Genomic DNA, 23,025 nt, shown 5'->3' on the forward strand with positions numbered 1-23,025 from the left:
GGGAATAGTTTATTTATTTTTATGAATTCATCATCTGTACACTACATTATGTGCCCATCACCCCAAACAAAGTTTCTCTTGTCCCCATTTCCCCCTCTTTGCCCACCTCCACCTACCCCTCTCCCCTATTCCTGCTGGCCATCACCACCCTGTTGTCTGTGTCTATGTGTTTTTTTGTTTGTTTGTTTGTTTTTTGTTTTTGTATTTTTCTGAAGCTGGAAACGGGGAGAGAGAGTCAGACAGACTCCTGCATGCGCCCAACCGGGATCCACCCAGCACGCCCACCAGGGGCAACGCTCTGCCCACCAGGGGGCGATGCTCTGCCCCTCGGGGCATCGCTCTGCCGAGACCAGAGCCACTCCAGCCCCTGGGGCAGAGGCCAAGGAGCCATCCCCAGCACCTGGGCCATCTTTGCTCCAATGGAGCCTTGGCTGTGGGAGAAGAAGAGAGAGACAGAGAGGAAGGAGGGGGAGGGGTGGAGAAGCAAATGGGCGCTTCTCCTGTGTGCCCTGGCCAGGAATCGAACCCGGGTCCCCCGCACACCAGGCCGACGCTCTACCGCTGAGCCAACTGGCCAGGGCTGTGTCTATGTGTTTTTTATATACATATAATGTTTTCTTAATTCCTTCACCTTTTGTCATCTAGTCTCCCAGCACCCCTCCCCTCTGATAGCTGTATCCATCTGAAATGAGACTCTTGTAGGCAGCATATAGTTGGGTATTGTTTTTTATACATTCAATCACTCTATACCTTTTGTATGGAGAACTTAATTTCTTTCCATTTAAAGTAATTATAGATAAGAACTTACTAATGCCACCTTATTATTTTCTGGCTGTTTTGTAGTTCCCTTGTTCCTTTCTTCCTCTCTTACTGTTATATTGTGATTTTTAGTAGTTGTTATGATTTAATTTCTTTATCTTTCATTTACTATAGCTATTTGGTTTTTGGTTATCATGAGGCTTACAAGTAGAACATCTTATATTTTAAGCTGAAATGTAATTTCAACCACATAAAAAAACAACCCTTTTATCTTTGTTCCACTGTGTTGCTATAGGTTCATAATTGGACTCTTGAGCCCTCCTAGGGCTATTTTCATCTGTGGATAGCTAATTTCCTTTTTGTGGGACAAAAGCCTGCATTTTCTACTCTGGCATCTTGCTGATGTCACTCTCCTCTTCTTTCTTAGTTTGTGCATTTCAAACTACAATTTTCCCTTTGAGCACTGCTTTCATTGTATCCCATAAGGTTTTGGTATATTGCATCTTCATTTACATTCATCTGAAAGTATTTTTATATTTTATTTTTATTTATTCCTCAATTATAAGCTATTTATGATTATGTTGCTTAATTTATACATATTTGTAGGTTTCCCAAATTTTCTTCTGTTATTTATTTCCAATTTCATTACATTGTGGTTAGAAAACATGCTTTGTATTATTTATCTGCTTTAAAACTTACTGAGCTTTGTTTTATGGCCAGCATATGGTCTGTCCTGAATAATGTTTCATATACATTTGTGAAGCATGTATATTATATTGTTGTTGGATAGTGATCTGTAGGTATTTGCTGGTCTAGTTAAATTCTAGTGTTGTTAAAGTTCCCTACTTCCCTGTTGATCTTCTGACTACTTGTTCCATCTACATGGACAGTGGGTTATTGACGTTCCAACTGTTATTGTTGATTATCTCTCCTTTCATTTCTGACAGTTTGGTGTATGTACTTTGAGTGCCCTTTTATTAGGTCCATATATGTCTATACTTATTATATTTTCCTAATGGATGGATTTTAAGGTTATAGTTCTGTAGTTAACATAATTTTTCCCAGATTATGGATTTTAGGCTAGGCTTTTGCTTTTTATTGATTGTGTGTTTGTGTACTTGTGTATGTGTAAATAATGAAATGGGATTCAAGAGAGGCTCTTTCAGAGACTGTAAGCCAAACAACTGGTACTTCAAGTAGGAGGTATAATTTTTGGAAAATCTATGGCTAATTATCTCATATCATTTTTATTTGGAATGTGGAAGAGGAAGAGCAATAGAAACAAAACTTTGAAGATGTTGAGCAACATATATTTTTCTATTCCATCAACCACATTGAGGATCTAATTATATAGTGGCTCCTATTTTAAAATGAAGAGGAAATTTGCTTCTTTTATTGTTCAGACTGTTTGAAATCATTAAATAATAAACTTAGTAAAATCTCTGAAACCCCTAAAAGCATTGTTGTACAATATTTGTCAAAACGATGACATTTTTTCTGAGGGTTGAAATCGTATTAATTAAAACATTTTTAATAGGAACAACGGTATCGGATCCATTTTGGGACACTCTTCGTGATCAGATCTTGGGCAGGCCATCCGATGAAATCAAAGAATGTCATAAACCAAAGCCAGTGCTTGTTCACACTGGAGAGGTAAAACATTTTTGTTATCATGGTGATATTAGTATATTGCTTTTTAAAATTTATGAATTGTTAAATATGAATGGAAGGTCTCTATTGGCATGGGTGGTTTTATTCAGATATTGCCACATCAAAATATTTAATATCAAAAGTATGGATGCTATGACTAAAAATTAAGGGGTATAATTATTAAATATTTCAACTTTCAATTTTATGATAACTGAAACAATTAGAACCCTTGAAAAGGAAGAATAAGACTAATTTTAATCTTATTTAAGATTTACTTACATTATCTCCTGGACAGGAGTTTACACAGAATTCTCTGCAGAGAAATACATCTTAGTTTATATAAAAAGGAACTTGTTCACATCTCAGTTTTCTCAAAATTCAGGCATTGTTATTAAACAGACAATATTCTTATAATACTCCTTTGGAACATGGATTTTCACATTCTAAATGACAAAATATGATGCCAGTGTTTACAGTAGAAACTGTTGATATAAAATAATTAAATAGAGTTTTTCTCCCTAATATTTAATTAAAATTGTTCAGGAAGAGAAAAAAAAAGGAAAGGAAAGGAATAGAGGAAAATATTTTACAATAATTTGAATATGGAAATGGATAGATCTCTTGGAGAAAACTTGGAAACTAAGGCAAAACCTGGTAACTGAAAATTTAAAGGTCTGTAAGAACAAAAGAAATTATTAATTAAGCTATTTCAAATGATGGGGTTATTTATTTATTTATTTTGTTTAAGGATGATCGCCATAATATTCTAGTAGAATCCTTGGACTTAATATAATTCTAGTAGCATCTGTTGCACATTGAGATTTCACAGTGACAAACCCACCAACATCTTCATTGATGAGAAAATAAGTCTAGGTTAATAAGGCATTGGCATTTGAGATTCGACATTATAACTTGGATAGAAAATTTAATGTTGAATCATGAATTAGAAATATTCAATAAAATCTATGACAGTAGGACAAGACACCAAAAAAACAGCTGGAAACATTTAAACTCCTTTAATAAAGAAAGTTCTGTGATCATCACGTGACTCTTGACCATAGAAAGAATAATATTTCTAACACTGTTCATGTTTTGGGCTCTTAGCTGACAAAACCTCATCCCTGGCACCCAGATATTGTTGATGTTCAGATGATTACTCTTGGGTCGTTGGCTATAACTGCTGTCCCTGGGGAGTTTACGTAAGTTCTTTTTTCTTTATTTTGTGGTTAAAAATGTAATTGTTGTGTATGTGTTTCTATTGGAATCACTTACCATGGATGGATAATTCTGAACTGACTTCTTTGTATTTCACAGTACTGTATTTGGCACAGTGACAAATATCCCCACCCTCTTTTGATGAAACCTACAAAGAATAAATCTCTCTGTGGTTGTTACTAGTATGTAACTTGAAGCAAACATAAAAATTTGAAAACTTATCATTCTAAATTAAAATGATGTGGTGAATTATGATGTCAGAAGAAAGGCTTGAACTAACATTAAAACACAGATTCTTGCCTGACCAGTGGTGGCACGGTGGACAAAGCATTGACATGGAACGTTGAGGTTGCCATTTCAAATCCCTGGGCTTGCCTGGTCAAGGCACATATGGGAGTTGATACTTCCTGCTCCTCCCCCCTCCTTGCTCTCTTTTTCTCTCTCTTTCTCTTCTTTCTTTCTCCTCTCTAAAATGAATAAAGTGTTTTTAAAATTTTTTTATTCATTTTAATTTATTGCGTTAATATGAATTCAAGTGTCCCACTCAATATAACTAACTCCCTCATCCCCAACCTCTTGTCCTGCATTACTCCACCTTGCCCCCTCTCCCTAATTCCCTCCCCCCTTCCCTTTGGGATTTGCTGTCCTATTATCTGTATCTAGGTGTTATGTGTATATAATTTCACAAATCCCTTCACCTTCTCTGATCCCATCCCCTCATCCCTCTTCCCTCTGACAGCTGTCTCTCTGCTCCCTGTAACCCCGCCTCTGCCTCTATTTTGTTCCTCATTTCACTTTGTTCATTAGATCCCACACATAAGTGAGATCATATAATATTTCTCTTTCTCTGCCTGGCTTATATCACTTAGCATAATAATCTCCAGGTCCATCCATGCCATTGCAAAAGGTAAGATTTCCTTCTTTTCGTGGCCACATAGTATTCCATTGTGTATATATACCGCTGCTTTTTTATCCACTTGTCCACTGACGGACATTTAGACTTTTTCCAGATCTTGGCTATTGTAAATAATGCTGCAGTAAACATGGGGGTGCATATCTTCTTTTAAATCAGTGATTTGATATTCTTAGGATATATTTTTAAAAGTGAAATAGCTGGGTCAAAAGGAAGTTTCATTTTTAATTTTTTTGAGGAATCTCCATACACTTTTCCACAGTGGCTGCACAAGTTTGCATTCTCACCAGCAATGCAGGAGGGTTCCCTTTTCTCCACACCCTCTCCAGCACTTATTGTGTGTTGTTTTGTTAATTAGCACCATTCTGACAGGTGTGAGATGGTATCTCTTTGTGGGTATTTTTTGTTTGTTTGTTTGCATTTTTCTGAAGCTGGAAACAGGGAGAAACAGTCAGACAGACTCCCGCATGCGCCCGACCGGGATCCACCCGGCACTCTGCCCACCAGGGGGTGATGCTCTGCCCATCCTGGGCATCACCATGTTGCAACCAGAGCCACTCTAGCGCCTGAGGCAGAGGCCACAGAGCCATCCCCAGCGCCCAGGCAATCTTTGCTCCAATGGAGCCTTGGCTGCGGGAGGGAAAGAGAGAGACAGAGAGGAAGGTGCGGTGGAGGGGTGGAGAAGCAAATGGGCGCTTCTCCTGTGTGCCCTGGCCGGGAATCGAACCCGGGTCCTCCACACGCTAGGCCGACGCTCTACCGCTGAGCCAACTGGCCAGGGCTCTTTGTGGTTTTAATTTGCATTTCTTTGATGATTAGTGACATTGAACATTTTTCATATGCCTATTGGCCATCTGTATGTCCTTTTTGGAGAAATGTCTATTCAGGTCCTTTGTCCATTTTTTAATTGAAATGTTTATCTTTTTGGTGTTGAGTTTAGAATTGCTTTATAATTTTTGGTTATTAACCCCTTATCAGACATATTGGCAAATGTGTTCTCATATTGTGTGGGTTATCTTTTTATTTTGTTCAGTGTCTTTTGCTGTGCAAAAAGCTTTTTAGTTTGATATAGTCCCATTTGTTTATTTTGTCCTATATTTCACTTGCCTATGGAGATAAATCAGCAAAAATGTTGCTACAAGTGATATTGGAGAGTTTACTGCCTATGTTTCCTTCTAAGATATTTATGGTTTCACGACTTACATTTAAGTCTTTTATCCATTTTGAGTTTATTTTTGTCATTTGTGTAAGTTGGTGGTCTAGTTTCATTATTTTTCATTTACCTGTCCAATTTTCTCAACACCATTTATTAAAGAGTCTGTCTTTACTCCACTGTATGACCTTATCTCCTTTGTCAAATATCATTTGACTATAAAGCCGTGGGTTTATTTCTGGGTTCTCTGTTTTGTTCCATTGATCTGTATGCCTGTTTTTATGCCAGTACCAACCTATTTTGATTACTATGGCCTTGTAGTATAACTTGATATCAGGCAGTGTGATACCTCCCATTTTGTTCTTCATTTTCAAGTTTGCTGAGCTATTCGTGTTCTTTTTTGGTTCCATATAAATTTTTGGAATATTTGTTCTATATCTTTGAAGTATACCATTGGTAGTTGAATATGAATTGCATTGAATCTATAGATGGCTTTGGGTAATATAGACATTTCAATAATGTTTATTTTTCCTATCTATGAACACGGTATATGGTTCCACTTGTTTGTATCTTCCTTGATTTCTTTTTAAAATGTCTTATAATTTTATGAGTACAAGTCTTTTACCTCTTTGGTTAAATTTACTCCTAGGTACTTTATTTTTTTGTTGTTGCAATAATGAAGGGAATTGGGCCCTGGCTGGTTGGCTCAGTGGTAGAGCATCGGCCTGGTGTATGGAAGCCCTGGATTTGATTCCAGGCCAGGGCACATAGGAGAAGTGCCCATCTGCTTCTCCACCCTTCCACCTCTCCTTTCTCTCTAACTCTGTATTCCCCTCTCACAGCCAAGACTCCACTGGAGCAAAAGTTGGCCTTGGTGCTGAGGACGGCTCTATGGCCTCCACCTTAGGTATTAGAATGGCCCTGGCTGCAATGGAGCAACACCCCAGATGGGCAGAGCATTGCCCCTGGTGAGCATGCCAGGTGTATCCTAGTCAGGCGCATGAGGGAGTCTGTTTGACTGTCTCCCCACTTCTAACTTAAAATATACAAAAAAATAATGAAGGGGACTGTTTTTTTAATTTCTCTTTCAAACAGTTTATTGTTGGTGTATAAAAATGCCACTGATTTCTGAATATTGATTTTATATCCTGCCACCTTGCTGAATTCATTTATTGGGTCTAGTAGTTTTTTGACTGAGACTTTAGAGTTTTCTATGTACAGTATCATGTCATCAGCAAATAATGATAGTTTTACTTCTTTTCTAGTTTGAATGCCTTTTTTTCTTCTTCTTGTCTGATTGCTGTGCCAAAGACTTCCAGAACTATGTTGAATAAGAGTGGTGAAAGTAGGCACCCCTGCCTTGTTTCTGATCTTAAGGGGATTGCTTTTAATTTTTACCCTTTGAGTATGACGTTGGCTGTCAGTTTGTCATATATGGCCTTTATTATGTTGAGGTGTGTTCCCTGAATTCCCACTTTGCTGAGAGTTTTGATCATAAATGGGTGCTGGATTTTATTAAATGCTTTTTCTGTGTCTATTGATACAATCATGTGATTTTTATCCTTCCTTTTTTTTTTAATGTGCTGAGTCACATTGATTGATTTGCAAATATTGTACTAGCCTTGCCTCCCCAGAATAAATTCCACTTGATCATGATGTGTAACTTTTTTAATGTATTGCTGGATCTGGTTTGCTAATATTTTGTTGAAAATTTTAGTATCTTTGTTCATCAGGGATATTGGTCTATAGTTTTTTTCTTTGTAGTGTAGGTACCTGGTTTTGGAATGAGGATTATGCTTGCCTCATAAAAGGAGCTTGGAAGTCCTCCCTCCTCTTGAATTTTTTGAAACAGCTTGAGAAGGATAGGAGCTAGTTCTTCTTTGAATATTTGGTAGAATTTGCCTGTGATGCCATCCAAGACTTTTGTTTGTTGGGAGTTTTTTGATAACTGTTTCAATCTCATTTGTTGTATTGGTCTGTTTAGGTTTTCTGATTCTTCCGGATTGATTTTTGAATGATTATATTTTTCAAGGAATTTATCCGTTTCATCTAGGTTGTCCCATTCTTGGGCATACAGTTCTTCATAGTATTTTCTTACAATCCTTTGTATTTCTGCATCTTCAGTTGTTACTTCTCCATTTTCATTTCTAATTTCACTTATTTGAGTCATCTCTTTTTCTTCATGAGTCTAGTTAAAGGTTCATCAATCTTATTTACCTTTTCGAAGAACCAACACTTGGTTTCTTTGATCTTTTGTATTGTTTTTTAGCCTTTATGTTATTTATTTCTGCTCTGATATTTATTATTTCCTTCCTTTTACTTCCTTTGGACTTTGTTGTTTCTTTTCTAGTTCTTTTAGATGTAGGGTTGTTTATTTGAGCTTCTCCTGGCTTCTTAAGGTATGCCTGTAATACTAAGTACTTCTTTCTCAGGACTGCTTTTGCTATGTCCCATAAATTCTGAGTTGTTGTATGTTTGTATTTATTTTTTTCAAGGAAATTTTTTATTTCTTCCTTAGTCTCATTAACCCATTCGTCATTTAATAGCATACTATTTAGCCTCTAAGTGTTTGAATATTTTCCAGTTTTTCTATTATAGCTGATTTCTAGTTTCATGCCATTGTGGTCAGAGAAGATGCTTGATATGATTTCAATCTTCTTAAATTTATTGAGACTTGTTTTGTGTCCTAACATGTGGTTTATCCTAGAGAATGTACCATCTGCACTTGAAAATAATGTATATTCTGCTGCTTTGGGGTGAAATGTTCTGAACATATCTATTAAATCCAGTTGATCCGTTGTGTCATTTAAGGTGGTTGTTTCTTTGTTAATTTTCTGTCTGAAGGATCTATCCATTGATGTTAGTGGGGTGTTAAAATTCCCTACTATTATAGTATTGCTGTTGTTCTTACCCTTTATATTCATCAAACTTTGCTTTATATATTTAGGTGCTCCTATATTAGGTGCAAAAATATTTACAATGGTTATATCCTCCTGTTGGATTGCTCACTTTATCATTATATAGTGACCTTCTTTATCCCTCACTATAGCCTTTGTTTTAAAGTCTATTTTGTCAGATATAAGTATTGCTACCCCAGCTTTTTTTCATTTCCATTTGCACGAAATACTCTTTTCCATCCCTTCACTTTCAGTCTATGTGTATCTTTTGTTCTGAGGTGGGTCTCTTGTGGACCTATACGGGTCCTGTTTTCTTATCTATGCAGCTACTCTTTGTGTTTCTATTGCATTTGATTCATTTACATGTAAGTTTATTATTGGTATGTATTTATTTATTGACTTTTTTTTCTTTAAATCTACAATCCTCTTTTTCTAGATTCTCCCCTCCTTGCTCTTTTTATAGCAGGCCCTTTAATATTTCTTGCAGTACTGGTTTGGTTGTAATAAATTCCTTGAGGGTTTTTTTTTGGGGGGTGGGGTCTGGGAAGCTTTCTATTTCCCTTCAATTTTAAATGATAGCCTTGCTGCGTAAAGAAATCTTGGTTGTAGGTTCTTGTTTTACATCACTTTGAATATTTCTTGCCAATACCTTCTGGCCTCAAGTGTTTCTGTTGAGAAGTCAAATGTCATCCTTATGGGGGATCCTCTGTAAGGTAATTAACTACTTTTTTCTTGTGGCTTTTAGGATTCTTTATTCTTTGTCTCTTAACTTTGGCACTTTAATTATGATGTGACTTGGTGTATGCCTCCTTGAGTTCCTTTTTAATGTGACTTTCTGTGCTTCTTGAAATTGTGTGACTTTTTCCTTTATCAATTTAGGAAAGTTTTCAGCTATAATTTTTTCAAACAGGTTCTTTATCCCTTGTTCATTCTCTTCTCCCTCAGGTGCCTCTATGGTGTGAATGTTGTTTCTTTTCATGTTGTCACAGAGCTCTCTTAGAGTTTCTTCAGTCTTTTTGAGCCTCTTCTCTTTGTGCTGCTCTGCTTCCATTTCTTTGTTTATCTTGTCCTCTAAATAGCTGATTTGATCCTCTGCTTCATCAAGCCTGCTGTTGATTTCTTCTAGTGCAGTCTTCATTTTTGATATTGTATTTGTCATTTATGACTTGTTCTTTTTTTATTTCAATATCCTTTTTGATGCTTACTATCTCTTTATTTAGGTGCTTGTTATGTCCATTTGTTGTTCCTCTGAGATCCATAAGCATCCTAAAAATCATTACTTTTAACTTTGAATCTGGTAATTTGGTTACTTCCATCTCATTCAGTTCCATTTCTGGGGATTTCTCTTATTGATTTTTTGGATCACATTTCTCTGTCTGCCCATTTTGTCTGTGTATTAGGTAGCACTGTCTGACTTTGATATTTTTGTGGTATCTTTATGAAGAAGATAGGCTCAGTGGTACTGACCTCCAGGCTACCTGTTTTCCTTGTTTAGGAATACTTATTAAAGGTACTATTTTCCCTCTTGTTGTATGTGAATATTGAATGCAGTTGGTCCTTTCATGGGTTCAGTTATCCATTTAGGCTGTCTGGCTCAAAGGTCAACCTTGATTATGTGTATTACACAGTGTGCAATGTCTGTCATTTTGGGTGTATTTATTCTCCACAGTATCTGGTGCCTGCTAGAATCCACCTTTGGGTATGCTTCTTTGTAGGTAACTGAGTCTAGGGTTGGTGCTGTCTGCCACCCACTACCAGTTGTGTTGTTTCTGGGTCTTGTTGGGTTGGCGTCAGCTATTGTTTGTAACTTGCTATGGGCTACTTGTCTGCAGATACTTCACTTTTTGCTGTTTGTGTCTGCATATTCTGTGCCTCAATAGTGTGGGAGGGGCCATCCTTTGTATAAGAGTTAGCTTCCTCCTGCTTAGAGATGACAGCTGCTCTGTAAAAGACCCAAGCTCTGTAAGATTTGTCCCCACTTTTTAGGTGCTCCTTCTCCTCTTGCAGCTGCCTGGTCTTCCCTCAAAGTCTTCTATGGAAAGATTATAGTGTGGGCTCAATATGGCCTCACCCAACCAACCCCTCTACAGGTTGCACACTTGGTGGTTTAGGGCAGCTGAGGTTGTGAATGCAAAGTTAGTGAGACCCCCTACATCAGGGGTTTCTTGGTCAGGAGCTCAGTATGGGGAATGTAGTCCCTACTCCAGAGCTTAAACCCTCAGCCAATGCTGGATACTCAAATTTTATTTCTCCCCAACAAAGTGAGCAGGAAGTTCAGACTGAGTGTGGCTGACAGTCCCCTATGCAGAAGTTCTTTCAGCTGGTGAGACCCTGGTCTCAGGGAGGATGACTGTGAGTTCTCTCCCGGGGATGACTCTGCCCCCTCCCAGGTGGCTAAGCCCCTCAGCCAAATCCAACAATAGACTCACAGGGACTCACATGTTAAATGTCCATGCTCCAAACCCCTCTCCTTTCCCCCTGTGTAATCTAGCCTAGCCAGTCAGGATATGCAGCATCCAGGCTGGCTGACTATGAAGCTCCACCCTAACCAATGCAAATGAGCCACTGTGCTGGTGCTGATCACAGAGAGTGGAACTTTCTTCAGCTGGGTCAGGTGTGAGGAACCTTTCCTTTGGATACCACTCTAGCAAGGGTTGTTAGGTCCTAAACTAATGCTTTCTGCAGTTTGCTCCTAGATGTGCCAGCCCTGGGCCTCCCTGGCAGGAACCTGGCACAGACCAGTGGGAGACACTGCCTGTGACAGGCCCTGAGCACCCCACTTGGAACTACAAGCAATCCAGATTTTTTGGGTGCCCTGCTGGGCCCAGGTGTACCAAGCTGCACTCCTAGGCTGGCTTTTACCCACACTGGGCCTGGGGGAAGGTCCACTTTAAAGGCCCAGTTTCCCTGAGTTCTGCCTCCTGCAGCCTCTACCTGCTGGTTGCTTTTTGGGCTCCGCTGCTGAAAAAATCCTCTGCTACAGTCGAGCACCTGCAGCAATTCAGGGATTAGGAAGGGTGGTGAGTGTGGCTCTGTACCTTGGCCCCAGGTGTCAGTCTGTTCAGACTTTTTTCACAGACCTCAGTAGGGTGTAGCCCCAGGACTCCAGTGTGTGTGGCCTCTGAGACCCAGAGATGTGGTCTGCTTGCTTTCTGGACAGTTTCTACTGTGTCTCCTGTGAGTTGGAAGCACCAGTCTTAGAATCTGGAATGAGCGTGTGGGGAAAGCTCTGGTCTGAACACCAGAAAGCTGAGTCACTGATGCGTCCCCTGCTTCCTGGCCTTTCAGAATGACCATGTCTGAGGTAGGAGAGACTCCCAAGGGCAAAGGAGTTGCTTTTCCTCGGGCTGGTGCCTCACAGAGAGGATGCTCTGACCAAGAAAGTTGGCACTGCAGTATTGGAGAATGACTCAGCACAGGGGTTCCAGTGGCTGTCCCCCACAGTGTCTCTCCCTGAGTCTCCAACTTTATACTTTCCTCATGTACTCCAGTCCTCTCAGCTCTCCCTCCACCAGAGCCCCAGGTAAGTGGCTGTAAACAAGATTTTCTGTGCGAGCCCTTTAAGATGGAGCCTGCATATCTGAAGCTGAATCTCTTTCTCACAGACAGAAACCCTGCTCTACTCTTTTCACTGCCATATGATGTCTGGGTGCCTCTTCTAGGCTCTGGTGCTCTAGGATGGGGATCCTGGCCTGGGGATGAGCACCCACACCTCTCAGAGTGACCTTCCCCACAGTGAGGGTCCCTTCAGACCCTCAGCAACTGCTTACTCTGGGAGCAGGACAGCCCTTTCTGTATCTCCGCCCTTCCTACCAGTCTCAGTGTGGTTTCTTCTGTGATACAGCTAGTGCTCGACTTATGACCATAATTGCTTCCAACAGAGTGGTCGTAACATAATTTGGTCATAAGTTGAGTAGGCTATATGTACAGTACTGTGAATTGATGTTATAAAAATCTTTAAGTCATATTTTATCATAATTTTCTTTTATTATTGTTATATATCATAATTTTCTTTGTTCATTTTATGCCATTTTTATCATCTCTATACCATTTTGTTTCTTATTTTTACATTCGTCAGGTTTAAGTAAAACACTGCATTACCAGTACAACTGGTTTAATATTTGTAAAGACAATTACCTCTTGATAGACATCTTGAGAGGGATTTGATGAAAAATATCCAAGACACAAGACACAAATTGCTGTACCGAGTCTGCGATAACAGTTGAAATGGTGCACGCGAAGATGGTAGTGCTGCTGGAAGCTGGTCCGCACTGTTGTAGACCCAGCTGGGCAACACTTGCGCTGCCAGATGTGGAGCAGTTGTGGCTAGTGATTGTGGTCGTAAAATCAAATGGTCATAAGTTGCATAGGTCGTAAGTCGATCAATATTCGTACTTGATTGTAGACTCATCTTCTGTGAGTCCAAAGTTGGTTTCTCAAGATTCTTTTTTTATTAATTTTAATGAGGTGACATTAATCAATCAAGGTACATAGGTTCAGAGAAAACATCTTCAGGTTATTTTGACATTTGATTATGTTGCATACCCATCACCCAAAGTCATATAGTCTTCCGTCACATTCTATCTGGTTTTCTTTGTGCTCCTCCTCTCCCCTTACCCCCTTCCCCTCTCCACCCCCGGTTATGACTACACTCTTGTTCATGACCCTGAGTCTAATTTTTATGTCCCACCTATGTATGGAATTATATAGTCCTTAGTTTTTTCTGATTTACTTATTTCACTCAGTCTAATGTTATCAAGGTCCATCCATGTTGTTGTAAATGATCCGATGTCATCATTTCTTAAGGCTGAGTAGTATTCCATAGGATATATATATACTATATCTTCTTTATTCACTCATCCACTGAAGGGCTTCTTGTTGTTTCCATGTCTTGGCCACTGTGAGCAATGCTGCAATGAACATGGGGCTGCATGTGTCTTTAAGTACCAGTGTTTTTGAGTTTGGGGAGTATATACCCAGTAGGCGGGTTGCTGGGTCATATGGTAGTTCTATTTTTAATTTTTTGAGATACCACCATACTATCTTACATAATGGTTGCACTACTTTACATTCCCACCAACAGTGGATGAGGGTTCTTTTTTCTCCACAGCCTCTAAAACACTTGTTATTACTTGTCTTGTTGATAATTGCTAATCTAACAGATGTGAGGTTGTATCTCCTTGTAGTTTTGATTTGCATTTCTCTAATAGCTAATGAAGATGAGCATCTTTTCATATAACTGTTGGCCATTTGTATTTCTTCCTGCGAGAAGTGTCTGTTCATGTCTTCTTCCCATTTTTTTTTATTGGATTGTTTGTTTGTTTGTTGTTGAGTTTTGAGTTCTTTGTATATTTTGGATATTAGGCCCTTATCTGTGCTGTTGTTTGAAAATATCATCTCCCATTTAGATAGCTGTCTGTTTGTTTTGTTGTCAGCTTCTTTTGCTGTGCAAAAGCTTCTTAGTCTGATGTAGTCCCATGCATTAATCTTTGCCTTCACTTCCCTTGCCTTTGGAGTCAAATTCATAAAGTGCTCTTTGTAACCAAAGTCCACGAGTTTAGCACCTATGTTTTCTTCTATGCAATTTATGTTTCAGGTCTTATATTTAGGTCTTTGATCCATTTTGAATTAATTTTAGTACAAGGGGACAAACTAATCGAGTTTCATTCTTTTGCACGTGGCTTTCCAGTTTTCCCAGCAACATTTGTTGAAGAGGCTTTCTTTTCTCCATTGTGTGTTGTTGGCCCCTTTATCAAAAATTATTTGACTATATACATGTGGTTTTATTTCTGGGCTTTCTATTCTGTTCCATTGGTCTATTTTTCTGCCAATATCATGCTGTTTTGCTTATTGTAACTCTATAATATAATTTGAAGTCAGGTATTATAATGCTCCCAGCTTTGTTCTTTTTCCCTAGGATTGCTCTGGCTATTTGGTTTTTCTTATAGTTCAATATAAACTTGATGATTTTTTGTTCCATTTCTTTAAAAAATGACATTGGAATTTTGATGGGAATTGCATTTTGACTATATTTATTCTTCCTATCCAAGAAAGAGGAATATTTTTCCATTTCATTTATATCTTCTTCTATTTCCCTTAACAATGCTTTGTAGTTTTCATTATATAAGTCCTTTACATTCTTTGATATGTTTATTCCCAGGTATTTTATTTATTTTTTGTTGCAACCATGAAGGGGATTTTTTTTTTTGAGCTCGTTTTCTGTTGTTTCATTGTTGGCATATAGGAATGCAATGGACTTTTATATATTAATTTTGTATCCTGTGACCTTACTGTATTGGTTTATTGTTTCTAATAGTCTTTTTGTGGAGTCTTTGGGGTTTTTGATGTACAGGATCATATCATCTGCAAAAAGTGAAACCTTCACTTCTTCTTTCCTGATATGAATGCCTTTTATTTCTTTCTCTTGTCTGATTGCTCTGGCTAGAACTTCCAGCACTATGTTGAATAAGAGTGGAGACAGTGGATAACCTTGTCTTGTTCCTGATTTAAGGGGCAAAGTCCTCAGTTTTATGCCATTTAATATGATGTTAGCTGATGGTTTATCATAGATGGCCTTTATTATGTTGAGATATTTTCCTTCTAAACCCATTTTGTTGAATGTTTTAAAGATAAAGTGATGTATTTTATCAAATGCCTTTTCTGCATCTATTGATAAGATTATATTGTTTTTGTTCTTTGTTTTGTTGATATGGTGTATAACGTTAACCATTTTACGTATGTTGAACCATCCTTTTGATTCTGGAATGAATCCCACTTGATCATGATGAATTATTTTTTTAATGTGTTGTTGTATTTGATTTGCTAGTATTTTGTTTAGTATTTCAGCATCTGTATTCATTAGAGATATTGGTCTGTAGTTTTCTTTTTTTTGTGTTGTCCTTGCCAGGTTTTGGTATGAGGGTTATGTTGGCCTCATAAAATGTGTTTGGCATTATTGCTTTTTTTCAATTTTTTGGAAGACTTTGAGTAGAATAGGAACCAAGTCTTCTTTGAATGTTTGATAGAATTCACTAGTATAGCCGTCTGGCCCTGAACTTTTATATTTGGGGAGGTTTTTAATAGTTGTTTCTATTTCCTTTCTGCTTATGGATCTGTTTAGGCTTTCTACTTCTTCATAACTCAGTCTAGGAAGATTGTATTGTTTTAGGAATTTATCCATTTCCTCTATATTGTTAAATTTTGTGGCATATAGTTTTTTATAGTATTCTACAATAATTCTTTGTATATCTTGGATATCTGTGGTGATTTCTCCTCTTTCATTTTGGGTTTTGTTTATATGAGTCTTTTCTCTTTTTTTCTTGGTGAGTCTTGCCAAGGGTTTGTCAATTTTGTTGATCTTTTCAAAGAACCAGCTCCTTGTTTTATTATTTTTTTTCTTTAGTTTTTCTGTTCTCTATTTTGTTTATTTCTGCTCTGATTTTTATTATTTCCTTTCTTCTGCTGGTTTTGGGTTGTCTTTGTTCTTTTTCTAGTTCCTTAAGATGTGAAGTTAAGTGGTTTACTTGGGCTCTCTCTTGTTTGTTCATATAGGCCTATAGTGATATGAACTTCCCTTTTATTACTGCTTTTGCTGCATCCCAGAGATTCTTATATGTCGTATTGTTATTTTTGTTTGCCTGTATGTATCTTTTGATCTCTGCACTTATTTCTTCTTTGACCTTCTTTGACCCACTCATTTTTTTAAAAGTATGTTGTTAAGTTTTCACATTTTTGTGAATTTGTTTACCTCTTTTTTGCAGTTGAATTCTAGATTCAAGGCTTTATGATCAGAAAATATGCTTGGTATAATTTCAATCTTTTTGAATTTGTTGATGTTATATTTGTGGCCCAAGATATGGTCAATTCTGGAGAATGTTTCATGTACACTAGAGAAAAATGTATACTCTGGCACTTTGGGATGAAATGTCCTGTAGATATCTATCATATCCAATTGTTCTAGTCTTTCATTTAAAGCCAATATTTCTTTATTGATTTTCTGTTTTGATGAAGGATCTAGAGATATCAATGTTGTATTGAGGTCTCTAAGTGTGATCGTATTTTTGTTGGTTTTTGTTTTTAGGTCAGTTTGTAGCTGTCTTTTTTTTTAAATAAATTTTTATTAATTTTAATAAGGTGACATCAATAAATCAGGGTACATATATTCAAAGAAAACATGTCCAGGTTATCTGGTCATTCAATTCTGTTGCATACTCATCACCCAGTCAGATTGTCCTGCGTCAACCTCTATCTAGTTTTCTTTGTGCCCCTCCCCTTATCCCTCCCCCTCTCCCTCCACATCCCTCTCCCCCTCTCCCTCCTTCCCTCCCCCCACCCCCATAACCACCACTCTCTTGTCCATGTCTCTTAGTCTCGTTTCTCTGTCCCACCAATGTATGGAATCCTGCAGTTCTTGTTTTTTTCTTATTTACCTATTTCACTCTGTATAATGTTATCAAGATCCCACCATTTTGTTGTAAAAGATCCGATGTCATCATTTCTTATGGCTGAGTAGTATTCCATAGACTTTGTCTCTCAGGTTTTGTCTTAAAGGGCCAGTGCAGAAAATCTCATTTATGGCCACTTACCTTGGACTCTGGTGGAGGAAGGGCTGAGAGGACTAGAGGTATGTGAAGAAAGTGTAAAGTTGGTGACCCAGGGAGAGACATTGTGGAGGATGGCAACTGGAACCCCTGTGCTGAGTCATTCTGCAATACTGTAGTCACCATCTTTCCTGGGTAGTGTAGTCCCCTCCATGAGGCATCAGCCTGGGGGAAAGCAACTGACCTGCCCTCAAGAATCTCTCCTGCCCTACCCAATGGAGACTGGGCCATTTTGAGAAGTCAGCCAGGATGCTGGAGGCACATCAGTGGCTCAGTTTTATGACTTTGAGACATGAGCTTTCCCGTGCACGTTCCTGAGACTATGACTGGTGCTTTCACCTCACAGGAGACTCAGTAGAAACTGTATAGACTGTGGGAAAGCCACATCTGTGGGTCTCAGAAGCTATACCCACTGGATTCCTGCTGGCCAAACTCTACTGAGGTCTATTAAAAAGGGTTGGTTGGACTGATACCTGGGGCTGAGGGGTGGGAGCCATACTCACCACACCCACCATACCCAGCACTCTTTCTAATCCCTGTATTGCTTCAGGCTCTAGATTGTACCAGAGATTTTATATCATTGGCCAAGCCCAGTAAGCAGCCAGAAGACATAGGCAGCAGAAGGTGGATCTCAGGGAACCTTGGCCTTTTGCTGACTCTCCCAAGGTCCAGTATGGGTGAAAGATAACCTAGGAGTACAGCTTGGTATTTCCATAAACACCTGGGCCCAGCAGAGGCAGCCACAAACTCTTAATTGCTTGTAGCTCTAAGAAGGTTGCTGAGGGTCTGTCACTGATTTGTACTGGGTTTCCTTCAGGGCAGTCCAGGGCTGGCACATCCAGAGGCCAGCAGCAAAGAGCATTGGTTCAGGACCTAATAATTCTAGCTGGTGCTGTGCCCTAAGGGAGGGCTCATTGGACACTGAGCCTAGTTGAGGCAAGTTTCACTTTCTGTGATTAGCACCAGTACAGCAGATCACATCCATTGAACAGGCTGTAGCTTCACAGTCAGCTGGCCTGGGTTCTGGATATCCTGTCCCACTGGGCTATGATACACAGGCAGAAGGGAGAGAGGCATGGAGCATGGACATTCAAAGTATGGGTTCCTGTGAGCCTACTGTTTGGTCTGGTTGAGGGACTTAGTCACTTTTTTAGGGGGGCACAGTCAGTCCCCAGAGAAGATTCTCTCAGTCTTCCTCCTTGAGACCAAGGGCTCCCCAGCTGGAAGAACTGCAGGGGGGACTGACAGCCCCACCCAGTCTGAACCTGCTGCTCACTTCACTGGGGAGAAATAGAATTGGAGTTTCCAGCCTTGACTGAGGGATTAGGCTCTGGAGTAGGCACCACTTGCCCTCTACCAAGAGATTCCTGAAGTAGGGGCTTGCACTAATGTCATCCTGACCTCAGCTGAAACCTGTAGAGGGGTTGGTGTGCTGAAACCAGTCTGAGTCTACACTACAGTCTTTCTACAGAAGACTATGGGGAAGACCATGCAGCTACAAAAGGAGATGGAGAAATTGAAAAGTGGAAAAAAATCTTTTGGAGCTTGGGGCTTTTATGGAGTTGCTGTCATTTCTAAGCTGTACGAAGTTGGTCCTTATACACAGGTTGGTCCCTTCTACATTACCCAGGTACAGAAAACGCAGACACAAACAGAAAATAGAGCAGTAGCTCCAGACAGGTAGCACATGGTAGCTTACAAACAATGGCTAATACCAACCAAGAAGACCTAGAAACAACACAACTAGTAATGGGTGGCAGATACCATCAACACTAGACTCGGCTAGTTACACAGGCAACATGCCCGAAGGAGGAGTCCAGCAGGCACCAAACACTGTAGAGAATATATACACCCAACAGGAGAGACACTGTACAGTGTCTAGTACATATGACTAAGGTTGACCCACAGAGCCAGCCAGGCTGACAGGATAATGACAATCATGAAAGGAACAACTGCATTCAATACTCACAACAGGAGGGTAAATAGCACCCTCAAGAAGCATTCCTAGAGCAAGGAACTCAGGTGGCCTGGAGGTCAGTATCACTGAGTCCATCTTCCTCATAAAGAGACTACAACAAATTTCAAAGTCAAGGAGAGCTACCTAATACAGAAGCAAAATGGGCAAAGAAATATGACCCAAATCAACCAACAAGAGAAATCTCCAGAAAAAGAACTAAATGAAATGGAAGTAACTGAACTACCAGTCACAGAGTTTAAAACAATTTTTAGTGTGCTCAAGGATCTTAGAGCAACAATGGATGATCACAATGAGAACTTAAACAATGAGATAGTAAGCATCAAGCAGGATATTAAAATCATAAAAAAGAACCAGTCAGAAATGACAAATATAATATCACAAATGAAGACTGCACTAGAAGGAATCAATAGCAGGCTGGATGAAGCAGATGATCAAATTAATGACTTAGAGGACAAGATAAATGTAAGCACAGAAGCAAAGCATAAAAAAAAAAGGCTCTAAAAGACTTCAGAAACTTTAAGAGACCTGCAACCACATGAAGAGAAACAACATCCACATCATAGGGTTTCCTAATGGAGAAGGGAATGAACAAGACATAGAGAACCTGTTTGAAAAAATTATAGCCGAAAATTTTCCTAAGTTGATAAAGGAAAATTTTACACAAGTTCAGACAGCCCCATTAAAAATGAACCAAAGGAGGCCTACACTAAGACACATCAAAATTAAAATGCTACAGTTAAGAGACAAAGAATATACTAAAAGCTGTGAGACAAGACTATACTTTCAGGGATCATTTCTATTGTTTGTTACTAAAAGTTGTGAGAGAAAAGCAGTTAATTACCTACAGAGGAGTCCCCATAAGGATAACATCTGACTTCTCAACAGAAACATTTCAGGCCAGAAGGTATTGGCAAGAAATATTCAAAGTGATACAAAACAAGAATGTACAACCAAGACTACTTTATCTAGCAAGGCTATCACTTAAAATTGAAGAAGAAATAAAAAAGCTTCCCAGACAAAAAAACTCACAAAATTCATTACAACCAAACCAGTACTGCAAGAAATGTTAAGGGGCCTGCTATTAAAAGAGCAAAGGAAAAAGAAAATTGAGAGAAAGAGGATTGTAATTTTAAAGAATAAAATGGCAATAAATAAGTACATATCAATTGTAAACTTAAGTGTAAATGGATTAAATGTCCCAATCCAAAGACATAGGAAAGCTGCATGGATAAAAAACAGGACTTGTATATGTGCTGCCTACGAGAGACCTGTCTCAGAACAAAAGATACACATAGACTGAAAGTGAAGGGATGGAAAAAGTATTTCATACAAATGAAAATGAAATAAAAAGCTGGAGTAGCAATACTTATATCTGACAAAATAGCCTTAAAACAAAGGTTATGATAAGGAACAAAGAAGGTCATTACATAATGATAAAAGAAGCAATCCAACAGGAGGATATAACCATTATAAATATTTGTGCACCTAAATATATAAAGCAAATTTTGATGGCCATAAAGGTTGAGATCAACAGCAATACTATAATAGGGGACTTTAAAACCCCACTAACATCAATGGATAGATCCTCCAGACAGAAAATTAACAAAGAAATAGTGGCCTTAAATAACACACTAGATCAACTGTATTTAATTGATATCTTCTGAATATTTTACCACAAAGCAGCAAAATATATTATTTTCAAGTGCTTAATGTACATTTGCTAGGATAGACCATATGTTAGAACACAAAACAAGTCTCAATAAATTTAAGAAGATTGAAATCATGTCAACCATCTTCTCTGACCACAATGGCATGAAATTAGAAATCAAGTATGATAGAAGAACTAGAAAACATTCAAAGACTTGGAGGCTAACTAGCATGTTATTAAATGATGAATGGGTTAACGAGACTATGGAAGAAATCAAAAATTTCCTTGAAACAAATAAAAATGAACATACAACAACCCAAAATCCATGGGTCATAGCAAAAGCAGTCCTGAGAGGGAAGTTCATAGCATTACAGGCATACCTTAAAAAGCAGGGAGAAGCTCAAATAAACAACTTAACCCTGCACCTAAAAGGACTAGAAAAAGAACAAACAAAGGCCAGAGAAAGTATAAGGAAGGAAATAATAAAGATCAGAGCAGAAATAAATGACATAGAGGCTAAAAAAAATACAAAAGATCAATGAAACCAAGCACTGTTTCTTTGAAAAGGTAAATAAGATAGACAAATCTTTAAACAGACTCATCAAGAAAAAAAGAGAGAAGACCCAAATAAATAAATTTAGAAATAAAAGTGAAGAAGTAACAACTCAATTAACAAAAATTGTAAGCAATACTGTGAGGATCTATATGCCAGAAACTTGGACAACCTATGTGAAATGGATTATTCCTAGAAACTTACAATTTTCCAAACACCAATTAGAAAGAATCAGAAAACCTAAATAGACCGATTACAACAAAAAAATTAAAACAGTTATCAAAAAGCTCCTAGCAAACAAAAAGATTGGACAGATGGCTTTACAGGCAAATTTTACGAAACATTCAAAGAACAAACACTCATCCTTCTCATGCAATTCCAAAAAATTTAAGAAGAGGGAAGACTTCCAAAATCATGTTACAAGGCAATCATTTTCCTAATTCAAAAACGAGGTAAAGATAGAAAGAAAGAAAATTACAGGCCAATATTTCTGATGAATATAGATGCTAAAATTTTCAACAAAATATTAAGAATCAGGATTGAGCAATCCATTTAAAAGATCATACATCATGAGCAAATGGGATTTATTTAAGAGAGTCAAGGCTGGTACAATAATTTCAAATCAATAAATATGATTTATTACATAAACAAAATGGATGAAAATCACATGATTATATTAATAGATGAAGAAAAAGCATTTGAAAAAATTCAGCACCCATTTATGATCAAAACTCTCAGCAAAGTGGGAACACAGGAAACATGCTTCAACATAATAAAAACCATATATGACAAACTGAGAGCCAACGTCATACTCAATGGGCAAAAATTAAAAGCAATCCTCTTGAGATCAGGAACAAGGCAGGGATGCCCCTTTTTATCACTCTTATTCAACATAGTTCTGGAAGTCCTAGCCACAGGAATCAAACAAGAAGAAATGGAAGGCATCCAAATTGGAAAAGAAGAAGTAAAACTATCATTATTTGCTGATGACATGATACCTTACATAGAAAACTGTAAAGTCTCAGCCAAAACACTAATACACCTGATAAATGAATTCAGCATGGTTGCAAGATATAAAATCAATATTCAGAAATCAGTTGCATTTTTATATACCAACAGTAAACTCTCAGAAAGAGAAATTAAGGAAAAAATTTCCTTCACATTGCAACAAAAAATGAAGTACCTAGGAGTACTAAATTTAACCAAGGAGGTAAAAGATTTGTACTCAGAAATTATATGATATTGAAAAAAAAAATCAAGGAAGATACAAACAAATGAAAGTATATACAGTATCCATGGATAGGAAGAATTAACATCATTAAAGTGTCCATACTACCCAAAGCAATCTATACATTAAATATAATTCTTATTAAAATGGCAAATGCATACTTCACAGATCTAGAACAAATATTCCAATAATTTATATGTAACCAAAAAGGAACCTGAATAGCCTCAGCAATCTTGAAAATGAAGAACAACGTGGGAGGTATCACGCTAACTGATATTAAGTTATACTACAAGGCAAACTGTATATTAAGTTATACTGCAAGATAAAACAGCTTGGTACTGGCATAAGAACAGGCATACAGATCAATGAAACAGAACAGAGAACCCAGAAATAAACCCACACCTTTATGGTCAATTAATATTTGACAAAGG

At 38.0% G+C, this 23,025-nt stretch overlaps 1 protein-coding gene across 2 annotated transcripts in view; it reads left to right on the forward strand.

Moving 5' to 3' along the window:
* ASAH2 (N-acylsphingosine amidohydrolase 2) overlaps positions 1-23,025 on the forward strand; it is a 142,307-nt gene that overhangs the window by 82,545 nt on the left and 36,737 nt on the right. For both annotated transcript variants that reach the window (XM_066244175.1, XM_066244173.1), the window contains 2 exons: positions 2,297-2,412; positions 3,514-3,608. In XM_066244175.1, the coding sequence (XP_066100272.1) occupies positions 2,297-2,412; positions 3,514-3,608 (211 nt within the window). The remainder of the gene's footprint in view (positions 1-2,296; positions 2,413-3,513; positions 3,609-23,025) is intronic.

The sequence above is a fragment of the Saccopteryx bilineata genome, chromosome 9, assembly GCF_036850765.1.
Source record: "Saccopteryx bilineata isolate mSacBil1 chromosome 9, mSacBil1_pri_phased_curated, whole genome shotgun sequence".
In the NCBI taxonomy this organism is placed as follows: domain Eukaryota; kingdom Metazoa; phylum Chordata; class Mammalia; order Chiroptera; family Emballonuridae; genus Saccopteryx; species Saccopteryx bilineata.